Below are 22,098 nucleotides of genomic sequence, written 5' to 3' on the forward strand. Positions count from 1 at the left end.
CGACATCTCTACCATGCTGCAAGCCTCGGAGAGGGGTAAGAAAGCAGACCCCCCCAAACTTACTCCCCAGAAGCCCCCAGAAGCCGTCCCCTGAGCAGATTTACCAGTATCTTATGTGTTAAATCATAATTAATATTAGCAAATCGGACTGGAAGCCGATATTTACTGCTAATGAAGTTCTTCCAGGTATCAGCTTGAATAGTATTATTTGATTCTTCCCCACTTCAAACGCTACGGTTGTTCATTGCTGACCACATGGCCCTGGTATTGTGTTGACAAATTGACCTGATAATTGCACAAATTCTCTTATTATGCGCCAGGATATGGATTCCTTTTACCCTGTTTTTATAGGTTTGTAGAATTATTTTCTTAAGATAGAGAAATTTGGGATGCTAATTTGCTCTCTGTAAAGCATACGCAAGTCTCCATTTTTTGTCCGTTTTAACAACTTTAAATTGGAATCGAAGGGGTGATTGGTGTCCGAAAAACAGGGCTTCTGGCTGGTCAGCAAATAAGACAAGGATTTAGCCACAGAATCTGATATCATCTTACCCAGAAGCTTTATATCATGTAAATCATGAGTGAGAAATGCATCGTTAGTATACAAGTCCGCTGAGACTCTTAAGGCCAGACTCCGGCACAACTTTGGGTTCCATCTCAAAGACACATATGGGCGGTTTATCTCAACAGCCTGCAGTAATTCATTGGTAGTAAGAAGATCGTGCAGAATTAAGAATGATAATTGAATTGGTGCATGATCACTGTAAATAATTTCATGAACAACCACCGGTTCAACACATGATAATAACGATACAGACACACAGAAAAAGTCTATCATTGACACAATTGTCCCCCTTTTCCATGTGTATGCCGGTGAAGAGTGACAATCACCATTTCCCAATCATCAAAATACGATCTCCAGTGTACACCCCTGACCCCTGCCCGCTTATTCACAGCCATGTGAACTTTGTCGATTTCATCTAATCCAGCATTACAAATCGAGTTAGTCACCCCCTATTATACAATCAAAATTCAGACTGCGTATGTAAGTATTCTCTAAACACAAATCAATATCGTCCAATATCTCACCTATTTCATACCTTAAAGGATTCCAGTAAAGACTAATGAACAATAAAGGATTAACTGCATAGTGCTTTAACTTCACAAAAGCTGCCAATAGATGAACGGAGGAGTGCACAACCATGGCATGACATTCAAGAGTGTTGTTTATGGAAACTGCAAGTCCACCAAAGGGGCAGCCCTCTTGTCCTCTTCTGGCATATGAACAATAAGTATGATAACCAGGAAGAACAAGAGAATCTGTTTTCATTGTTTCCTGAAAAAGCAAAAATGCTGGAAGTTTGGCAAGTGAGAGGGAAGAAAACCAACTTAGTATATTTGAGTAACCACAAGAATTCCAAGAAATTTCTCCTTGTTTGCAAGCTAGGTCGTGCTCATATCATGTTTGGCAGCAAAGTTTGTTTTCAGTAATGGCTCAATCCATGATAATTCTTTGGCATTTCTAGCAATGGAGAGCAGCTGAGAAATACATAGCTTCTCCTCACGGGTACAACCGGGCTCCCCATTTTGCGGCCCTCCCGCCATTTCTTGATTAGCCAACTGAAATTGTAAAAATTCCTCAGCAACAATCACATCGCTAAATGTATGGAGTGTGAAGCCTAAATCAAACAATTCCCTTCTATAAGACGAAATTAATTTTAAGACATGTTTAGAATGAAGATGACTTGTCATTCTGTAGTTGTTATTGCCAATAATATTTTTGAAAAATCTTTAGATGTTAAAATTCTTAGAAATGGAATAGAATAGAGCAAATGAAGTAAAAATCTGCGATTGATTCTGGCTTTACCCATAATTTCAGGACGACCATCAAGCCCAATTATATTGATACCATTACTTTGTATAGGCTCAACAGAGACATCTGACACTTTGGAAGCTATTGGTTTCTGCCCAGCTCCCTTATCATTTTGGGGTCCAATGTTGAGATGGCTCCCTTCCGCAGATATATTACCCATTGCAATTGACAATTAATGAGCTCCAGAGTCAGCCTGCTTACATATAGCAGGGGCAATCCTAGTGTATTGTGTATCAAGAGGCAGAGTGCCTTGTGTATTAAAGTGTAATAGTTTGTTTATGGTATCCAATGTCAATACGCCCTCCTTAAAGGCTTTCTCTAGATCAACCAAGTTATAACCTTGCGAATGATCCTTAAGATTGATAAAACACAGGTCGGATCCATTACTCATCTTTAAGTTAGTGGTGCCCTTAGAATTAAATACATCGTTCCCATTTGAATTAGAATTTGCAATAATCCGTGAATTCAAGGAGGGTACCGCAATTACATCTTGACACATTTCCGTGCACATGGTTGGTGGTAAGAATGGGTAGCTTAAGTTCTCTACATTTGCCATTGCCCATTATAACTGAATCAATTGGCCCTGGCAAAGCAGGGTTAATGAGCTCAGATTCTGCTGCAAACAAATCTCTGAATACAAAGAAACATTATGAGTAGCATTTGGATTGATGCCGATATCCATGGACCCAGTTACCCCCTTAGCATGAACAATCTTAGATGTACATTTCCTGATTTCCATCGGAAAGTAGTTGGATAATGTTGTTTGCATTTATTCAAATGCCTCCAACGGCTCATTATCTAATTTTTTTTCCCACTGCACCATTATAATTGGAAAAAGTCAGTGATGGGCCTGTGGTTCAGTGACTCAATTGCTTTGTCATTGCTCAGCTCTAATTTATTACCTCCCTTAATACATAAATGAGATTAACATTCCTTAGTAGGTTGCTCAAGATCAATTGGTGCCTCATCACCTACAATGGTAAGAGAGTCATTAAGGACAAGTATCCCGGTTTGATCATTGGATGCATTAGACTTTATTTTGTTTAAGTTTTTCATTTGCGGATCTCCTTTTTTTTCCTGCACGCAGCGGTTTATGACATCGCCGCTACAAAAAGCCGGCCTTTTCTTGTTCACCAATAGTATCTTCGATGGTTTGTTGGTCAATTATATTGGTTAACGCTGTGGGGCTATCTAAGAGCTCCTTTATCTGAGGTACTGAATGAGTAGTTACATTAACATTAGTTGGCTCTAAGATAGATCACAACTCAGAAATGGCGATGTTCATAGATTTAAATTTGTTAGCCAAGGCCACCAATGAATCACTGAAGTTAAACTTTGGTCTTGTTTCTGGTAACCATGGCGGTTAATTGACAAAGTTCCATGGGAGTCCATAGAAGGCTCTTCGGTCCATTGGGAACCTTGGTCATGTGTGGTGCTAGACTTCACCAAGGCTGGCCCATCACCCACCAACCAGCAAGATTCCCTAGCCAAAACAAACCCCTCCAACTTGTTCATTTTGGACACCATATCATTAATAGAGTACTTGATGTCACGCAGTTCCAAATGAGTGACATCATGACCTTTATCCAATAAATCAAGGATACAAATTATTACTGGAAATGTATGTGTTATTTTGAGATCCCTGATCAACCGGGGTAGAAGAAAGATTCATACTGGCTGCACCATTGAACAAGTCATTGTTAGTTGCTGCGCTTTCAAAAAGCTGAGGGTTAACGGCATCGCCATGCGCCCGATTCAGGATTTCGCCAACAGAAGCTTCTTCCTCTCCCCTCCCATTTTTACTTTCTTCATGCAAGGGGGACTCCCCATTCCATGATTCATGGCAAAGTTTCTGCGTAAACGTGGAATTAGCGGAGTCAGAAGGCCAATTGATAAACGTACTCATTTATCTAATTCCTCCATCGCACTAAAGCTGAATTCAACAGATTCCGATGCTGGATCCCTATTATTAGCAGGAATAGTAGACATATCCGCATTGCACGATCGACCGGACAAAACTTCCGGTAGAAAGGGCAAAGCTCTCAGTTCTACATCTGTAAGTTCCTGGGCCGAATGAACCGTGTGGCCATCTGTTATGTTATCTTTGACCAAATGAGTCACAGGATTAGTAGTGGATGCTAACGATTCCATGAATGGCAACCCTCCGATCTTATCGTGATTATTAATGGGTCCTTTACTCGGAGGAAGAAATGATTCTTCCTCGACTAAGTGAAAGTCTGAATTAATGATTGCATTAGCATGTATATCAGTGTGACCATTTGAGTGGAATTTTGGGGAACTAGTGTCAGAGTTATGGATATCAAGCTGGGAGGGTACCTGCTCGGTACACCTCCCGCTCCTCAGCCAACTAGCCATCTAACCGCATAAAACGAATAAAGTGTTTAAATACACAAAATCAAAAATAGCGTGAGGCCCAAAGTGCTAATCTACCAGCCGTGTTCAGCAGGATCAGCTAATTCGCCCTCACACCCAAAACACCACTCTTCAATGCACTTCGGATGCACGCGCGAGATGCGCGTGCACCGAAGGTTTTGTAGTCTGCTAGGTAATCGAGGGGCTATGCTAAAGCATGCACCGATTCTACGCAAAAAGAAGAAAAGAAAGAAGCACGTAAGGCTTGAGATAGCTAAACGTGGCCAATCACAGTTGCTACAAACAATTTTCTAGCACAGTCTAGCCCACTAGTAACACTCCAGCCCTTGGAGCCCAGTCCAGCCTACTGTGATCAATCCAACTCACTTCTCGAGCAGAGTGTTTCCAGGAAAAAAGTTCATTAGTATTTACGTTGGTAAACAGTCCGTGTTTCGGGCAGGCGGCGACAAGGCGCTTCCTCTCGTCCTTACAGCCTTGATAAGTTATTAGAAGTCAGCAAAGAATGTCAGCCAGGCAATGAGTATGCAGGGGCTCCACCACAACGCCACACTTCAATGCACTTCGGATGCGCGTCTATAGGGGCATTTGAGGTCGATGCACTGGCAAAGATATCAGCAGAAATTAATAGGCCTAAAAAGTTAGTTTGTGGGGGGAGCTTGGGGGCTTAGTCACTAGGGCCGCTTCAAACACAGTATGTTCTTTCTTGTCTTTAGTACTCAATAGTTTCTAGCCAGGGTTTTCTCTGTCGAACCGGGAGATTGGGCACTTTCAGCACTGAGCTGAGGTCAAGATGAGGTGGCGAAGGGTTCCAACACCACAGTGCTGCTCAGCAATGGCAATGGCTTGCAGGTTTTAAAGAAGGTGGGGAACCTCAGAATCCATAGAGGGCTCTTGCGCAGGTTCCGTCACCTCCAGCAGCAAGGTCCTGGATGACAGTGCCACAGTTGCAGTACATCTTTCAGTGGTTGCACCCCAAATGTGCCCTTGGGATGGGTAGGGAGAAGAGCTAACCTTTTTCTTTTTTTGGAGCGTTTTTCCTTCACCTGAATGACAGATGACTTTGGAATAGACTATCACATATCAGAATGTCGGGTGAAACCTTATGGTCTTGAAGTCCAAAGGTGAATCAACTAAGGTGAGAGTCCCCCCACCCCTTATCGAGGCAAAATGCTACATCTGATTGGCACATAGGCAGCCTGTTATGGGTCAAATCCTGCGTTCTGTAAAAAGTATTCTTTGGCTGCTAATGGCATACTCATGGGGCCTTGTCTAAAGGAAATGGGGAGGAGGGACAATGTTTGGAGAACCAAAGCAAAACCCAAGATAGGGAGTCCCATCTGGGGTCTGAAAAACTAAGTGCAAGAAGGTATATTCACTAACAGCATCCTGGCATAGGTGGCTTATATGATGACGACTCGAGCTTCAGAAGCAAAACATTGAATGCCAAATACAACTAAAGTAAACATTGAAAAACAGTGAGGGCAAAATGTACAACCATGCAATAGAACTTGTGATTTTGCTACCTACAGTAAGCAAGGAATATAGAAGACATGTAAAGCAAAAATCCACACAATCCCCCTAATGCATCGGCAAATAAGGTTTAGGACAAAAACAGGACATCTACTAGGCTCCCCTTCATTTTCTAACTATTTGCAACAGTACTTTGTCTTGCAGGTACATTTTCAGTGCCAACTGTCACATGCTTTGAAAGGATTTGCAGTTTGGTCACACTCCATGTAGAATGACTTCTAGGCATTACAGATTTGAGACAGAAAAAGAGGCAACAAAATATGATGGGAGAATAGGGTATGGGGAAAAGGAAAACAAAATGGGACATGGTGGGATAGGAACGCAGTGTTCAACAGTGGATGTCTTCCTGGTACACTGTTAGATTGAAAAAAAGCAGGAAGCAAATTTGAGTGGGCACCACAGGGGTATTGAATCTTTCTGGCATTCTCAAAGGTCTCTGGTGTAATGAGTCTTTTTTAGGAAGTTAGGTCCTATGTACAGGAGCTATCTGAAAAAGGCCTGGAGACACCCAAACCCAGAAAAACAGTAAGAGCAAAAGATTAGGTAAAAACCCAATCATACAGCCGATCTCTGAAATCCCAAACTGGGTTTTGTGTTAGTTATAATTTTACTATGTACAATTCCTGTGATCAAATCTTGGAAAAAATTCGAAAGTCAAATATATAGTGGTTTTTCAATGTTGATTTTATCCATCAAGTAGAAAATTTTTAAAGAAAGGAGTGACAAGTAGCCACTAATAATGTTCTTCGTGAGGAAGAAATTGCCATAAATCACTTCATACGTAGACTTATATTGTGCCAATGCATTTCAGAATACAACAAATTCCTTCATCAGGGCAAGTCTATAACATAACATTTAAATGCAATTGTGCCAACCATCCCATGGTGGGACAGTGAACCCGAACAGCCAAGTTGAGGTGGGGTGAACACCGATCCTGTATTCGCAATGCAAACATCAATTCAGCAGTGGCACGGCATTGGATGGCCAATGGACATAACGTGTCACAAATAAAATTCATGATTTTGGAAGTTCTAATCAAGAATAGCCCTCATGAGGATTTATGCCAACGTTTGAATCGCAGAGAGACATATTGGATTGACAAACTTGGCAGCCTGGCACCCAATGGATTAAATGCGGAGATCAACATTCACTGTTTTCTCTAATTGTTTTCTTTTATTGTATTTCTTTTTGTATTTTGCATCGTTTGGTTTAGATTGACACCAGTACACATATGACCTGAATGTTGAGGGTCACTCGAATGTATATGAATAAGAGATGTTTCCCATGTTTAAAATGTCCTGCATGCTGCGCATCCTGGAGTTCTCCTCCAGGACCCGAGGTGCTGTCTGTCAGGACGACACCACTAGCGGCATTAGGGCACATACTATCAATATAAGGTACAGCCATAGGGTTGTTCCCTAGGCTCTATTCATCCAATTTAGGCACGTTCATAACAACATAGCCTTATCTGAGGTGTTCATGAAACAGCCATTACTGCTATCCAATTGAGTTCATTCATTCTTAGTATTTTTTCTATGTCCATGGATGACAGACTACCAATTCCTTTTTGATTTTTAGGTGATGACTTTTATCATTACTAACCCAGGAGGTCCTCAAATTAGGTATTTTTATCATATTCAAGCTCATTAACCTGTTCACAGACACGGATCGCGGCTCGTGCTCTTCTTCATGAAGCCGTGATCACGTGTCTTACACAACTAGGTTGCTCGGCAACGCGCCGATGCAAGGAGGACATTCTGCCTTTAATCACGTGTCTTATAAAACCAGGTTGCTCGGCAACGCGCCGATGCAACGAGGACAGTCTGCTTTCGGCAGACGCAGAGAAAACTTCTCCGCTCCGTTCTCTACATATGGTAAGCTACAATCCACGCTTGTTCTCTCTTTAAGCGGTTAGCTACATTTTGGATAGGTTCTTCATATATATTTACTTTACCATTTACAGTACCTGCTCGCCGCACACGGTGAAGCAGCCTGGCCTCTGAAACATAGATTTCGCCATTACTCACCTACATCAGGTAATGGACCCAATTCCCTCCATTTTGTTATAGAACGTCTTTACTTACCTTTGTACTGATCTGATTTGCTTCTTTTATTTTTTGACCTGCCTTCTGATCCTGCTCATTACATTGTCGGGTATGTGTTTACCTTCATATTTTTTCAACTATTTGGATGATGACTGTTCATGTTGATGTTTATATACTTACGTTGTTCTAAATATGGGATTTATTTTATATGGATATTAACCATGGGATGGTTGGCACAATTGCATTTAAATGTTATGTTTTAGACTTGCCCTGATGAAGGAATTTGTTGTATTCCGAAATGCATTGGCACAATATAAGTCTACGTATGAAGTGATTTATGGCAATTTCTTCCTCACGAAGAACATTATTAGTGGCTACTTGTCACTCCTTTCTTTAAAAATGTTCTACTTGATGGATAAAATCAACATTGAAAAACCACTATATATTTGACTTTCGAATTTTTTCCAAGATTGGATCACAAGAATTGTACATAGTAAAATTATAACTAACACAAAACCCAGTTTGGGATTTCAGAAAGCGGCTGTATGATTGGGTTTTTACCTAATCTTTTGCTCACACTGTTAGATTGAATCAAATGACAGCGCTGGTTGGGGTTTAAGTGATTATCTTGCACACACTTAAGCAACAAGTTTGTTTTTCACTACTGTTTCTCAATGTTTTACTTTGAAATTTACGTTTTCAAGATGATCACTCACAGTGCATGGTCATAAAGTGGTATTGCTCTATGAGGTGGGGTTTCACTTTTCAGATCACTTCTTGCTGCTTTTCTCCCAACAACAACTGTCCACATTTAGAGGGAAAACATAGTAAGTGGTTTCCCTTTCCTGTTCATTCTCTAGTAGTCTAATCTCATATTCTTAAACTGTGTACAGTACAAGGAAGTCCAATTGATGCTACCTCTACTACTACTACACCTCCCACAATCTACTATCAAACTAACAATGTGTATCTCCCTTACCTGCGAGTGCACCGTTGTTGCATTGGAAAGCCTCTCGGCGTCTGTGAAAGATGATACACTTCTTGCAAATCTCCTGGCAGGATAAGTCTGTGTTGGAAGAGGGTTCTCTTCTAATACGCCTGGGTTAAGTAAGGGAGACGGTGTCCTTGGTTCTGCCGGTGGTACGTGCGGCTGGCTCAGCACCAGCTCTACAAGATCTTCTTTCTCACGGCACATCTCAGTTGATACATCATGCAGAGATAGGTAATCCCGAAGATCCTTCACTTTCATCTTCATTAGTTCTACTCGCACAAACGTTGTGGTTCGGAAACGCAGGCAGAGGCAGCATAATCTGGGTCCTCCAATAGGCTGGCTGGAGCATAAATTGCAAAAATTCTTTCCACAGTCAATGCAGCTGTGCTGTTTTGAGCAAATGTGCAAATAAAGCATTATTATAGTTTATCCATCTCTTTCGGCTTAAAAACAAGAAAAAACTACATAACATCAAGAGACAAAAGCATTTGAATCATCTTAAATCACAACATTTTAATGTGGATGGGATTTTACAAACACTTAAAAGCATACTGTTAAGAATGTATGTCATTTTAGTCCTACAAAAGACAGCTAAGTGAATGACTAAAAAAAAAAAAAAGAATCACTTACAAACCCGTAGTTGATTGAATTATTCACCTTTAGGTGAAGTTTGAAGAAATACCTTTAACCAATTAATTTCCAGTCTACTGACATCTCTAAGCCCCTACAGAACCCTTGCCCTTTCAATGGCAGAAAATCTACCTGGCTTAACTAGGTTCTTCTTTTAGGAAACATGAGCAGGATGGCATGAACACTCGTACCATGGAGGGGTGAATAAATTAATTGCATACATGTAATCTTACTATTCCAGAATTGGCACCTTTCGTAGATGTACATGCTTGTATAATTCTCCATCGTCGGGCTGGAAATCCTCAGCATACACAATTGTCATAGTAGAGATACAGAATTACAAATTTATACATGGACTTATAACTTATGTGATGTAAGCTATAGGTTGTGTCTTTCAGACACTCAGAACCCTGGGCCACCCACTGCCTTTTCTTTCCCTAGGGAAGGTGCTACATGCAGAGAAACATTGAAGAGCGGTCTTAAGCCCTGCCTCTCTTACATGCGAGGGTCCACAAATTTCAAGCAATGGCTGCCCAAAATAGTCAATGTCCCAAATGGTGTGATCGTTTCCTAGCTGGTGGAAAATGCTGGCTTGACTAGTGTGACTGAACAGCCAACGTTTATGAGCAAGCAAGTCTTGCTGGATAGTCTGCATGCCGACTTGCTCTGGCATTGTGTTGGAGCAGGCCGTTCTCCCCGGGAGTGTAGTTTCATCTGCAGTGCTTTGCTCTCCAAGTCATGCTGATGTTGAAACTGAAGTGGGTTTCAAAGAGGCAACTCTTTTCTGCCTCTTCCGTGTCAGCTATCTTCCCCTCGGGGTATCCGCTGGTTGTCCTGTTGTCAAGGCTGCTGATATTGGAGATCCTATGCGAGAAAGAGACAGGCACTGGCTAGAATGGTGCTGTGCAGGCATGGAGTGATGAGGACTAAAATTACTTACCTGCAACTACTGTTCTCCGGCATTGGAATCTTTCATAGATTCACATGCTGCATGACAATTCCCTGTCAGGCTGGGAATCCTCAGTAAAAGAGCAGCTTAATTTTCAAACTGGAATTTCAGTCTCTTTAGTGCTCCAGTGTATTGGGTCCTATTAACCACAGCCAATGGAAAGGGCTCCCTTTGCCCGTAGGGGCCATCTTCACATTTTTTTTTACTGCATGTTAAATGTTTCTTGATATATTCGACATTTGTTCAATTCTGTCTTGATTTTGTTTTCTTTTTTACAGCCGTTTCTGGAATCCTAAGTCTGGCGATATCTGGGGTTTGCACCTGTTCCAGTGGCTGACGCCCCTTGGAGGGGATTCTCGTCTCTGTCCGGGAGGCCTATATATCCAGCATTGCGAAGACCAAGAGGAAGAGCCTCTTCAAGGCCTGTGCCAGATGCGGCCTGAACATGTGTACATGGAAGACCTCCATGACAACTTCTACTATCTGCACCCGACGCACAACATCAAGGGCTGTTCCATCTGCCCGATGTTTTCAAATAAAGTGCTCTGAGACCACCACTGCAGGTTAGAGGCATGGCTCGATGACACCAGGAGAACGGCCTCTGACTCTGCCTGCAGTCATCCCTCACTCAGGCTGGGTAGACCGATCCAGCAAAAAAGGGGTTTGGTAAATGCCCTGGTCCCTACGCCAAGTGGTGTTTCGCTACCTCAAGCAAAACTAAGTGTCTGTCGGATGTGAACATTTCGAAAGCAAAAACGCCCTTAGTCTAAAGTTCTATTTTGGCCCTCACATTCTAAAAATCAAATCTAAGGTGAAAGGGAAATTTATTTTCCCTTGAGTAGTGTACAAATGTACAAAAAAAGAAACTCCAACATAAAAGTTTCAGAAGGATAGAGTTCCTTGTTCCAGAGGGCTGTTCCCATCCCCTGGATTTCTCTTCACTCTGTTTTATACTTCCAAGAATAGCAGTTGCATAAGGTTCTCTTGATCAACAACACAACTCTTTAGAGGATGCATTTTAAACACACTGTTCAACTTGGCCTTGCCTGGTGTGCTTTCCTATCAGGGATTTTTATATGAACACACTTGCAGCTTGCATCCACCTGGTATACTCTCCTGCCAGGACTTTCTTACATGAACACACTTGTAACTGCCTGGTATACTCTTCTAACAGGGCTTTTCTCTTCTGACTTGAATATGCCTGGTAGATTACCTTGCCAGGACTTTTCTTTTACGGCTTGAATCTGCCTGGTACTTTCTCTTGCCAGGGCTTTCCTCTTGCAACTTTAACCTGCCTAGTATATTCTCCTGCCAGAGCTTTTCTCAGAGGTATGTTCTTGTGTCTACCTGGTGTAATCTCCCGGCACGGCTTTCTTTATATGTGCACATTTACAAACTTGATAGTCTTCTATGTTTGTTTTGTTCCGTCTTAAATCTGCCTGGTATACTATCCTGCCAGGGATTCCCTTATATATGCACTTTGCACATTTAGAAACTTGACAGCCTCTTGTATTTACTTCGTTCTGTCTCATTAAGCAGCATTCACTTGCTCGTTCTTTCATATACATTGCATTCACTGTTATTTCCTTTCCGCAGGGTTGGCAATACACCCCAGGGCCCCCCGCTTCCCTTGGGTGGACTTACCGGCTCTTCCTGGCGCGTGCAAGTTCTCCTGCAATAAGCCGGTGGTGGCTCTTCGGCGTTCCGCTCCATTCCCCCGCCTCTGTGTTGCAGCTTGAGTCTCTCGCGGTTCAGCGTACTTCAAGGCTCGGGCGGTGTGGAGGTTGCTTTATGGGACCTGCAAACACTCTGGAGCCTTTCTCCTGCTTTATGCATCCTCGCTGCGTACCTTACCCTTCTGTGAGCTCTCATTTGTATCTTCGGTGAGCCAGTTGGCTCCACGGACCTCGCACCAGTGCTGCAGTCACTCGGTCGATACTGAAAAGACTAGAGTTCTCGCCGGTTTAAATCTCCCAGCATCAGGCATGTTCCGGAAACAGCTAGAGTGCTGCTTGTGTTCTTGTCCCCCGTTACTCGGTTCATCTTGGTCATGGTACTTTTGCATTTAGGGAAATACGAGTCCGTTCTTGGTAACTTGTATGGTAACCTGGTAAGCAAAGTCTGGGACAGTGTTATCAGTGATCTTGAAAGGCAAGTCAGTTCTTGATGACTTGTATGCAAAGTATGGGAAAGGAAAAAGTTACTTACCTGTAACTATTGTTCTCCAGAATGGGTCTGGCATGCTCATAAATATCCCCAGTCAGGCTGGGAATCCTCTGTGAAAGAAAAAAGTTTCACTTACAAACTGTATTTCTCCTTCAAACTAATCACTGTCCTCTGGGTCATACTACCCCCATCCAATGACAGGCCTCTCCCAAAGCGCCTCCTCTAGCAGCCATCTTCAGATTTGGTAAGCACGTAAAGTGGCAGTATGACCAAGAAGAGACGCAGAGGGGACGGAGGGAGGGTTCGCATGTGAATCCATGCCAGACCCATGCTGGAGAACAATAGTTGCAGGTAAGTAACTTGCTCCTTTTCCAGCATGGGGTCTGGCATGGATTCACATGCTCATGAATAACGAATACATAGCAGTACAACATTACACAACCACAGGAGGTGGCAAGGCTCAACAGAAGCAATCAATTCTTACCTCGGGAACAGACTCGCCTCAAGCGAACACGTTGTGTAGCACGACTTGGCTGACTCTAGACTCCTCCCTGGAATCCCTGTCGATGCAGTAGAATTTCGTGAAGGTGTGCGTGGACCTCCACATAACCGCACTGCAGATGTCCAGCAGGGGCACACCAGACAGGAACGCCGTAATCGCAGAAATCGCTCTGGTGGAGTGGGCTTTTGGACGGCCGGGCAGCGGTCTGTTCACCAACCGATGACAGTACGTGATGCAGCTGGAGAGACACCTTGAGATGGAAGCCTTGGACAAGGCCTTCCCATGGTTCACAGGACCAAAGTTCATGAACAGTTGAGACGTCTTACGAAAATTCTTTGTTCGTGTCAGGTAGAATTTCAGGGCCTGACGTTCAGCGAGTGAAAGGCCCTTTCAGCCGGTGACGAAGGCTTTGAGAAAAAAAACAGGTAACACCAAAGGTTTGTTGAGGTGGAATTCCAAGGGAACCTTGGGTATGAAAGAGTGATTCGTCGCAGCACCACCCTCGATTCGTGGAAAGTCAGATATGGCCGTTTGCAGGATAGGGCCTAGATCTCAACCAACCCTTCTGGCAGAGGTGATGGCCACAAGAAAAGCAGTTTTCCATGAGAGGAACTTGAGAGGAGCCTGATGCATAGGCTCGAAGGGGGCCCAACAATGAGCCTCGTCAGCATCACATGAAGTTCCCACACCACGGCAGGATCCTTCACCAGAGGGAAAGATCGGACCAGTCACCGACTAGGGAGTTCCTCAAAGTGAAGGTCTTCCTGGAGACCGGGTGTAGTGGGAGATAGCTGCCCACATGCACCTTGATAGAGGCGTGCGCCAGTCTGGCCTTGGCCGAGAATAGCAAGTATGGAAGAATCTGCGGGCCGTGACCCTCAGAGGGGTAATCTTCTGAGACAGGTACCACATAGTGAAACACATCCACTTGTGACCGTAGCACTTCAAAGACGACAACGCCCTGATGAGGACCTCCCTACAGTCTGCAGGCAACTCATATCCTCCAAACTCTAGGGCCGCAGGTGCCAAGCCCACAGGTTGAGCGATCCTGGGTCATGGTAAAGGATTGCATATACCCCCTATCAGGAGAGACGAGCCGGAACCATCCAGCAGCTTGAAAGGTTGAGAAGGTCTGGGTACCAAATCTGCCTCGGCCAGGCCGGAGCAATGAGCATCATCCTGCATTGGCACCGCCTGAGTGCCTTGATGACTCGAAGCAGGAGAGGCAACGGAGGAAACGCATATAGAAACAGGCCTTGCCACGGGAATGAGAACGTGTCCCCCAGGCTCCTCGGTTGGTGGAATCTGCTGGCAAACTTTTGCCATTTGAAGTTCGCCGTTATCACACAGATCGATCTGGGGCCTGCCCCACTTGAAGATGAGGTCCACCTGGTCCTGCCGAAGCTCCCACTCATGGCAGGAGCGCAATTCCCTACTGATGGAGTCTGTAATGGTGTTCTCGACTCCCGCTAGGTGAAGAGGAACAAAGAACATCTCTTGTCCGACTGCCCAGCGCCACATGTCCTGCACTTCTTTGGAGAGCGCTGGAGATTGAGCGCCCCCCTGCTTCCTGATGTAGTACATTGTGGTGGTGTTGTCTGTGAGGATCCTCAACACCTTGCCCTTCAGAGTTGGAAGGAATGACTGGAGGGCCCAGTACACCCCTCGTAGCTCCAGGATGTTGATATGGAGATCCTTCTCCTCCGGCAGCCAAAAGCCTCTGGCATGAAGACGCCCAGTGTGTGCTCCCCAACCTTCCAGGGAAGTGTCTGTGGTGACTGTGTCCTGGTATCGGGGGGGTTGGGGTTTGAAACTGGGGCGATGTTGGAGCAGATGCCCCACCACCTTCTCGCTCGACGCAATTCCTCGTCCAGCGGGATCTTCACCACAAAACTTCCAGACACCTGTATCCAGCGTGCGCCCAGGAACTCCTGAAGAACTCGCATTTGTAACCTGCAGAGCCAGATAAGGTATATGCAGGATGACATCTTGCTGAGCAACGACGCACAGTGGCAGTCTTTACAGATGACAGCCCCTGCACTTTTCCTTGAATGGCCACTACACTCTCCTCCAAGGTTGATGCCAGGCAGGACACCGTATTGAGTCTGGCTCCTAGGAACAGCGCGTTCTGCGATGGTGTCAAGCAGGACTTTGAATAGTTGATGGACAATCCCAGATCCGTCAGCAGCTGGACGGTCGTCTCTGTGTGTCTGACAGCCAACTCTCTCGAGCGGGCCCGGATGAGCCAGTCATCGAGGTACGGGTATACGTGTATACCCCGTAGATGCAGATGGGCCACCAACGGTGCCAGACACTTTGTGAACACTCTGGGGGCCGACTTCAATCCGAAAGTAAGGCCTTGAACTGGTAGTGCTGTCCCTGCACTACGAAGCATAGACAGGTGTTTCCTGTGAATGGGGACAGGGAAGTAAGCATCCTCCAGGTCCAGCGACCTCAAGAAGTCTTTTTCCAGTTGGCCGAGCATGTGCTGCAACGTGACCATACTGAATATTTGGGACTGGAATAAAGTCAGGACCCCCAGAGTCGCTGGGAAACTAGCTCTAGTGCCCCTTTCTTTCGCAGCATGTACCTACTCCATTAACTGAGGGATGTGTTGCTCCTGACGAGTCACTGCAGGGATCCAGACACCTGCGCTGAAACTCCAGAGTATGTCCTTGAGAGCGTCCAGCACCCATCTGTCGGTTTGTGATCTTTTCCCACACGCTGACTAACCTCGTCCGTCGGCCTCCCACTGGGGTGCACGGGTGGGGATCCGACGTCCTGGCCGTTTCAGGTGTGCTTCGGTGCCGGCATCCTGCCTTGTGGGTGACGGCGACGCGGTCCTCCACTGTATGCCTAGGAACAGCCTCTGTAGGCTTGAGTCGTGGACCTGGAGTGGACCTGGAAGGCTGACGATACGATGAGGAGAAACCTTTTGACGACCTTCTCGACTTTCCTCCGGAGGAGCGAAGGGAAGAACAGTGCTACTGGAGGGTGCCCAGGGAACGGGCTGTCTCTGCATTCGCCTTGATGGCCTGAAGGGACTCGTCGACGACCTTCCCGAAAAGGTTATCTCTGTCGAAAGGCACGTCTAGCACCCTTGCTTGGACTTCCTGGTAGAAATTCGTGGCCTTCATCTAGCCTTGGCGATGAAGGAATACACTGTTGCCCATCTGCCGCAAACCCTGTGTCAGCAATGTCCAGAACCACTGTGATGGCGTGATCCGACGCTATATCCCCTTCCTCGAAGAGAGCGATTGCCGCCATCTTGTCATCGGGGAGGAACTCCAAAATCGGTCCTAGCTTGCACCACAGCTCCCTGTCGTACCTGGCTAGCATCGCCAGTGCATTGGCCGCCTTGATGGTGGACGCCGCGGTATAAATCACTTCCTTCTCATGGCGTCTACCTTCTTCCCCTCGCTGTCAGGCGGGACTGAAGAGGAGGACAGGTTATCCAACCGTTTCCTCGCAGGCCTGAAACCACTGAATCCAGCGATAGTTGCGACCTCAGGCACTTGGGTGCAGATTCCGGCACCCGATACTTCTTCTCCGGCCTATCCCGTTTGGCCGGAGCCGTGCAAGGGTTCTTCAAGAGGGCCAGGCCCTCCTCCCACACGTCGCCCAGAAGGGGCACTGCCATGATTGTCTTCCTCTTGGCCACCGCGCCTCTGGTATAGGAAACCCTCCTTCATGGTTTCTTCAGGCACAAGCTGGAATAGCTCGGAGGCTCTGGCGACCATGGAATGGAACGACCCCATCTCATCTGGTGGGGACGCCCTAGGCGGTGGGGAGCCGCCATCCCGCTGCAATGATCTTGTCATCCATTGTGGCCATATCTGTCCCTGTGCTGGGTCTGCTGGGGTAGAGGGGGCCCAATGCGGATGTGGAGGATGAAATGGACATGTTGGATGACTCTTCCGCTTCGCTGGCGGTTGATCGGGGGCCTGGAGGACCATTGGAGCCGGGCCCTGTGCAATCCTCTTCTGGATCTCCAACACCAACGTGTGGAGGGTCGACAGGATGTCCAGAGACAAATCCCTCGGATGAGCTGGCGTGATCGGAACACTAGGCCCTGCGCTGTCGTTGTCCTCCTCTTCCACGTCCTTGTGGACCATGTGTAAGGACTCCATGTGCTCATCGCCCATGGACGAAACTTCATTGTTTTGAGCCACTGTCTGGGACAAATCCGGGGCCCCCTTGCCCCCCCTTTTTTCCACCCTGAGGGGCCAGAACCAGGTTCTAAGACGGTGTCCCCTTTTCCGGCATGCCAGCAGACTTTGCCAAAGTCACTAGCTGTTTCGCGCCTCGGGGACAGGTTTACCTTCTGTGCTGCGGGGGCTATCTTCACCGGGTCAGCCTCCTTAGCCTTCGTGAGAGCAGCCGCCACCAACATAGTCAATGAAGACTTATCCTGTGCCGATTGGGCCTTCTTGGGCATTTCGGTCTTCTCCACCATCCGTGGCTTCTCAGGCTTCTCCCACAGTTTAGCCGGGTTGGACGATTTCCTTTTCGAGGAGGAAGTACTCCATTACCAGCCATCAATGGAGGCGGAGGGTGACGTCAATCGTGCCCTGTCCACCACGGGACCCGCTTCTGCGGCGACTCGGTGGAACCGGACTTACAGTTCTTGGCCCATCGAATGAGGTGCCCCCAAAATACTTAGAAGAGCGCTCCTCTGACCGGCCGGTCCTGGGTGAGGCATGACCCTGCTCGGAGCACAGAGCAGAGGCCTTGCCATTCAGCCATGCCGCCAGTCTACTGTGCCTATTTTTCATCATCTTCTTGGAGAAACCGAGGAATATCTCACATTCTCCTTCCTTGTGGTCTGGATGCAGGCAGTAGAGGCATTGCAGGTGCTGGTCTTCAACAAACACAATCCGTATACCGCACTTGGTGCAGGACTTGAAGAGTGATCTTCCTTCCTTCTCCTCCATCATGGTCGGAGGGCGCAAAGTAGGCCCGATGGCCTTGTGGAAACTTAAATGATCTTCGCCCTTGAAGGGCGCAAAAATTCACCAACGGATCCCCGCTGTCGGCAGATGGAGAGAAGAGCACACAGGCTCTTTTGGATCAAAAACAGAACCTTTTTCTGTTGAAAACACATAGAAGTAGCTTGCAGAGAAAACCTACGGACGCCTAACACTGAAGCGTGCGGTAAAAATCTGAAGATGGCTACAAATGGACTGTCATTGGATGGGGCAGTATGACTCGGGGAACAGTGGCCAGTTTTTTCTTTTACCCAGGATTCCCAGCATGACGACAGGGAATATTCATGAGCATTTGATCCATGCCAGACCTCATGCTGGAGAAGCTGTTTCCAGGAGTCTTCCTAGGTGGGCAAATGGGTGTACGACAATGTGCCACAAAAGCATGGGGAATGGAGAGGGTATACCCTAAAGAAAAAAAGGGGGATTCTGTAATGCTTACCTTAGGTCTCTGCGGGAGCATAATGCCTTTTCAGTAAGAGGACCTGTTATCTGGGCTCTGATTCTGTGGAAACAACAATTAATACACAACTATTGTAATCCACATTCGGAAACAGAAACTGTGATGAAGTGTACCTTTGAATAAAACCTCCCTTCTCACCTGTGCTCATGTTTTGTGGAGCTCTCCATCCTGTATTCTACAGGGTTGCGTTGGGTAGGTAACTTTTAATCTGAGGGGGCCATTGTGTCTGCAGATTCTCAACTGAATGATGTGCAAACCTCTTCTAGAGGTATCTTGGGTAAGACTTTTGGTGAAAATATAATTATATACAGTTCATCAGGTTTCAAGTTTTCCCTACGTTGGAGAGATCTCTCTTACTAAAATTCTCTTTAATATTTGCAGGTTCTTGGTTCCTAAAAAGGGGCAGATGCTGTGGTATGACTGCAACTATACTCGTTTTGAGGAAACATTAAATCCCGTCAGTTCATCGAAAACAGAGTAATAGCTGCCTTCGGAGATAAGTGCGGTAAGAATAAAAATGAAGAAAAGCCTTGCCGAGACTTCAGCACATATGTAACTTCGTCTTTCTTTCCTTTTAAAAGTTCATTCATTCACTAAATACCTTTGTTTTGCAGGTCTTCGGAGAAACTGTAGATGAAAATACCTTCGGATGATGCTGAGGCTACTAAGGAAAACATTTGGAAGAAGGTACTGCGACCCCGAACGAAGGCTGCTGAGAGAAGAAATGCTGCGGCAGAACTTCTGATAGAAGATGCAGAGACTACGAATATAACAGCGGACTGAGGAAAACTTGGAAAAAAGGGGCTTAAGTAGCTCACTCTGCAACAGGTGTAGCATGCACTGCGATTTAACTATGGACTTAGCGACGGCCATATTGAGTGTAGGGAAGGCAATCTAAGTGCAATGAGCCTATGGGTGCAATGCTAAGAGTGAGGCGAATGCCTTTTGCACCATGGTTGAAGCCACTGCTGACCCACTGATTGACATGAAGTTCCTTGCCTCCCTAGTGTTTCTAACTGGGATCTGTATTCCTTTGCTGGGATCATGACAGTTTCCCTCCTCCCCCAATACCCCTCCCAAGGATAAACCCTCCGGTCCTGCCTTAGTTGGGTGGTTTTGATGAAACTTTTGGAGTAGTCTGGGGCATGAATGTTTGAGCTAGGTTCCCAAGTCCTATCCTGTGGACCAAACCCTTTCCAATCTATCAGGTAGAACAATTTCTTTTTACCTCAGAGGCAAAAATTTCCTTTACAATGAATTCTAGTTCACCTTTGATGATTTGGGGTTTTGGTGGTGGCTGTAATCTGGTCCCTGGATTCAGTGGTTAGATCAAAGAGACATGAAAAACTGGGTGGATTTGCATGTGAGGAGGTAACTTTAGTCTTACTGCTGCGGGATTGACAATAGTCTCCACCGGAAATGGGCCTAGGAATCTAGGTTGGAATTGACATGGGCCTTTGAGTGCAATGTACTTGGAAGACAACCAAACCTTGTCTCCCACCTTATACTCCGATGACTCTCGAAGTCTATTTGCAAATTTCTTTTGGTCCTCCTTTGCTGTAGCCAAATGTCATAACTTCTTCCTGTACTCTGGTAATGTTATCATGGTGACTCTGTACTGCTGGCATCTCTAAAGACTCTGTGGGATCGAAAGTGGAGGTCCGAGGATGTAAACCGTTCAAGTGTAGACGAGAGTATAGCCTGTGGAAGTATGTTCCGACTTATTATTACCATACTCTGCAATCCAAAGGACATCCACCCAAGAACAATCTATCTAGTGAAGGAGACATTGGAGATATTGTTCAAGGGTCTGAATGGTTCAGTTTGACGATCAGCCTGTGGGTGGTGACTGGTAGATAGACGCACTACAATCTTGGCCAAATCACAACATTTTCTCCAAAATTGGGATACAAATTGGCTCCCCCTATCTGAGATCACAGTAGATGGAAATCCATGAAGAAGTACAATTTGTTCCAGGAAGACCTTTGCTAAGACTGAGGAAGTTGGAAGTCCCTTAAGGGCAATGAAATGCGCCATCTTGGAAAATAAGTCCACCACGACTAGAATAGTGTTATATCCCCGACAAGGAGGTAGCTCCGTAAAAAAAAGTCCATAGAAATGGTATGCCATGGCACTGGTGGGACGGGTAACGGTTGCAGCAGTCCTGCTGGTTTCTGCTTTGAACTTTTTTTCTGAGCACAAATTCCACAAATTGGAATATAATCTTTGATGTCCTTGCGTCATGTGGGCCACCAGAAATGTCTCTTGATCTTGGCCGTGGCGTTAGCGATCCCACTGTGACCCTCCAAGGTGGCTCAATGATAATCTGCCATAACTTTCTTTTGTAACTCCAGATGGGGTAGGTAAAGTTGACCCTGGAAATAAGGTAGACCTTCTTGAAGACTAAACTTAGGTCCTCTTGATTCCCAAGCCTCTAATTCCGAAATGGTTATGTTAAATAGAATTTGTGCCTTCAAGTCTTCTTCGGGGGATCCAGTGACTCCCAACATCTTCTCTTCTGGGATTAGGTTTACAGGTTCTGTGGTGCCTTGAATCCCTTCTCTTTCTCCAATCCTTGACAGGGCATCTGCCTTGCCATTAAATACCCCTGGGCGATGAGTGATGACAAAATCGTATTCTACAAAAAATAACACCCAACGGAGTTGTGATGACTGAGCTTTGGCATTGCACAAATATTGCCAGTTTCGATGATCTGTTACAACAGTAACTGTATGTCGCGCCCTAAACAAGTGGTGCCTCCATTCTTTGAATGGGTGTTTTATTGCTAGTGATTCCTAGTCTGTGATGCTATAGTTCAATTCGGCAGTTGAGAACTTCTTGGACCAGAAGGCCACTGGATGCAGTTGTCCGGTTTCGGGGTCTTTCTGGGATAGTACTGCTCCCATTGCAGCACTGCATGCATCGGTTTCTACTACAAATGGAAACTCAGGTTGTGGGTGTCTCAACACAGGAGCTGTGGTAAATTGTTTCTTCAATGTCTGGTAGGCCTCTTCTGCTTCTTTGGTCCAGGAGAAGGTCTTGTGTTTTCGTAGCAATGAAGTTATCGGGTAGACCAGTTGTGAAAATCCTCCAATAAAATGTCTGCAAAAATGTACAAATCCTAATGGGCTCCTTTCATTGAGGTAGGGGAAGGCCAATTGAGAACTGCTTCGACTTTTCTGTTATCCATTTGGATTCCTTTGGGCGACAATATGAATCCTAGAAACTCCACTGGGGGCGTATGAAAGTAACATTTTTCTAATTTAACAAAGCCCTTGTGTTCTTGTAGTTTCTGGAGGACTTCTCTTACATGAGTTATGTGTTCTTGGACCGAGTTTGAGTATATAAGAATGTTATCCAGGTACACAAAGGTGCAGACGTCGAGTAATTCAAATAAAACATGGTTCATAAAATTCTGGAAGGCTGCTGGGGCGTTATATAAGCCAAAGGGCATGACTTGATATTCGCATAATCCATATTTTGTGCGGAAGCAGTCTTCCATTCATCTCCTTCTTTGATTCTCACTAAGTGGTAGGCTCCTCTAAGGTCTAATTTAGTAAAAATCTTGGC

The 22,098-nt window shown here is 45.6% G+C and overlaps 1 protein-coding gene across 4 annotated transcripts in view; it reads right to left on the reverse strand.

Annotated features, from left to right (window-relative positions):
• RFFL (ring finger and FYVE like domain containing E3 ubiquitin protein ligase) overlaps nucleotides 1–22,098 on the reverse strand; it is a 799,537-nt gene that overhangs the window by 352,933 nt on the left and 424,506 nt on the right. For all 4 annotated transcript variants that reach the window (XM_069614893.1, XM_069614894.1, XM_069614896.1 and 1 more), the window contains one exon: nucleotides 8,822–9,220. In XM_069614893.1, coding sequence (XP_069470994.1) covers nucleotides 8,822–9,220 — 399 coding nt within the window. The remainder of the gene's footprint in view (nucleotides 1–8,821; nucleotides 9,221–22,098) is intronic.

The sequence above is a fragment of the Ambystoma mexicanum genome, chromosome 9, assembly GCF_040938575.1.
Source record: "Ambystoma mexicanum isolate Mex_15411 chromosome 9, UKY_AmexF1_1, whole genome shotgun sequence".
Classification (NCBI taxonomy): Eukaryota; Metazoa; Chordata; class Amphibia; order Caudata; family Ambystomatidae; genus Ambystoma; species Ambystoma mexicanum.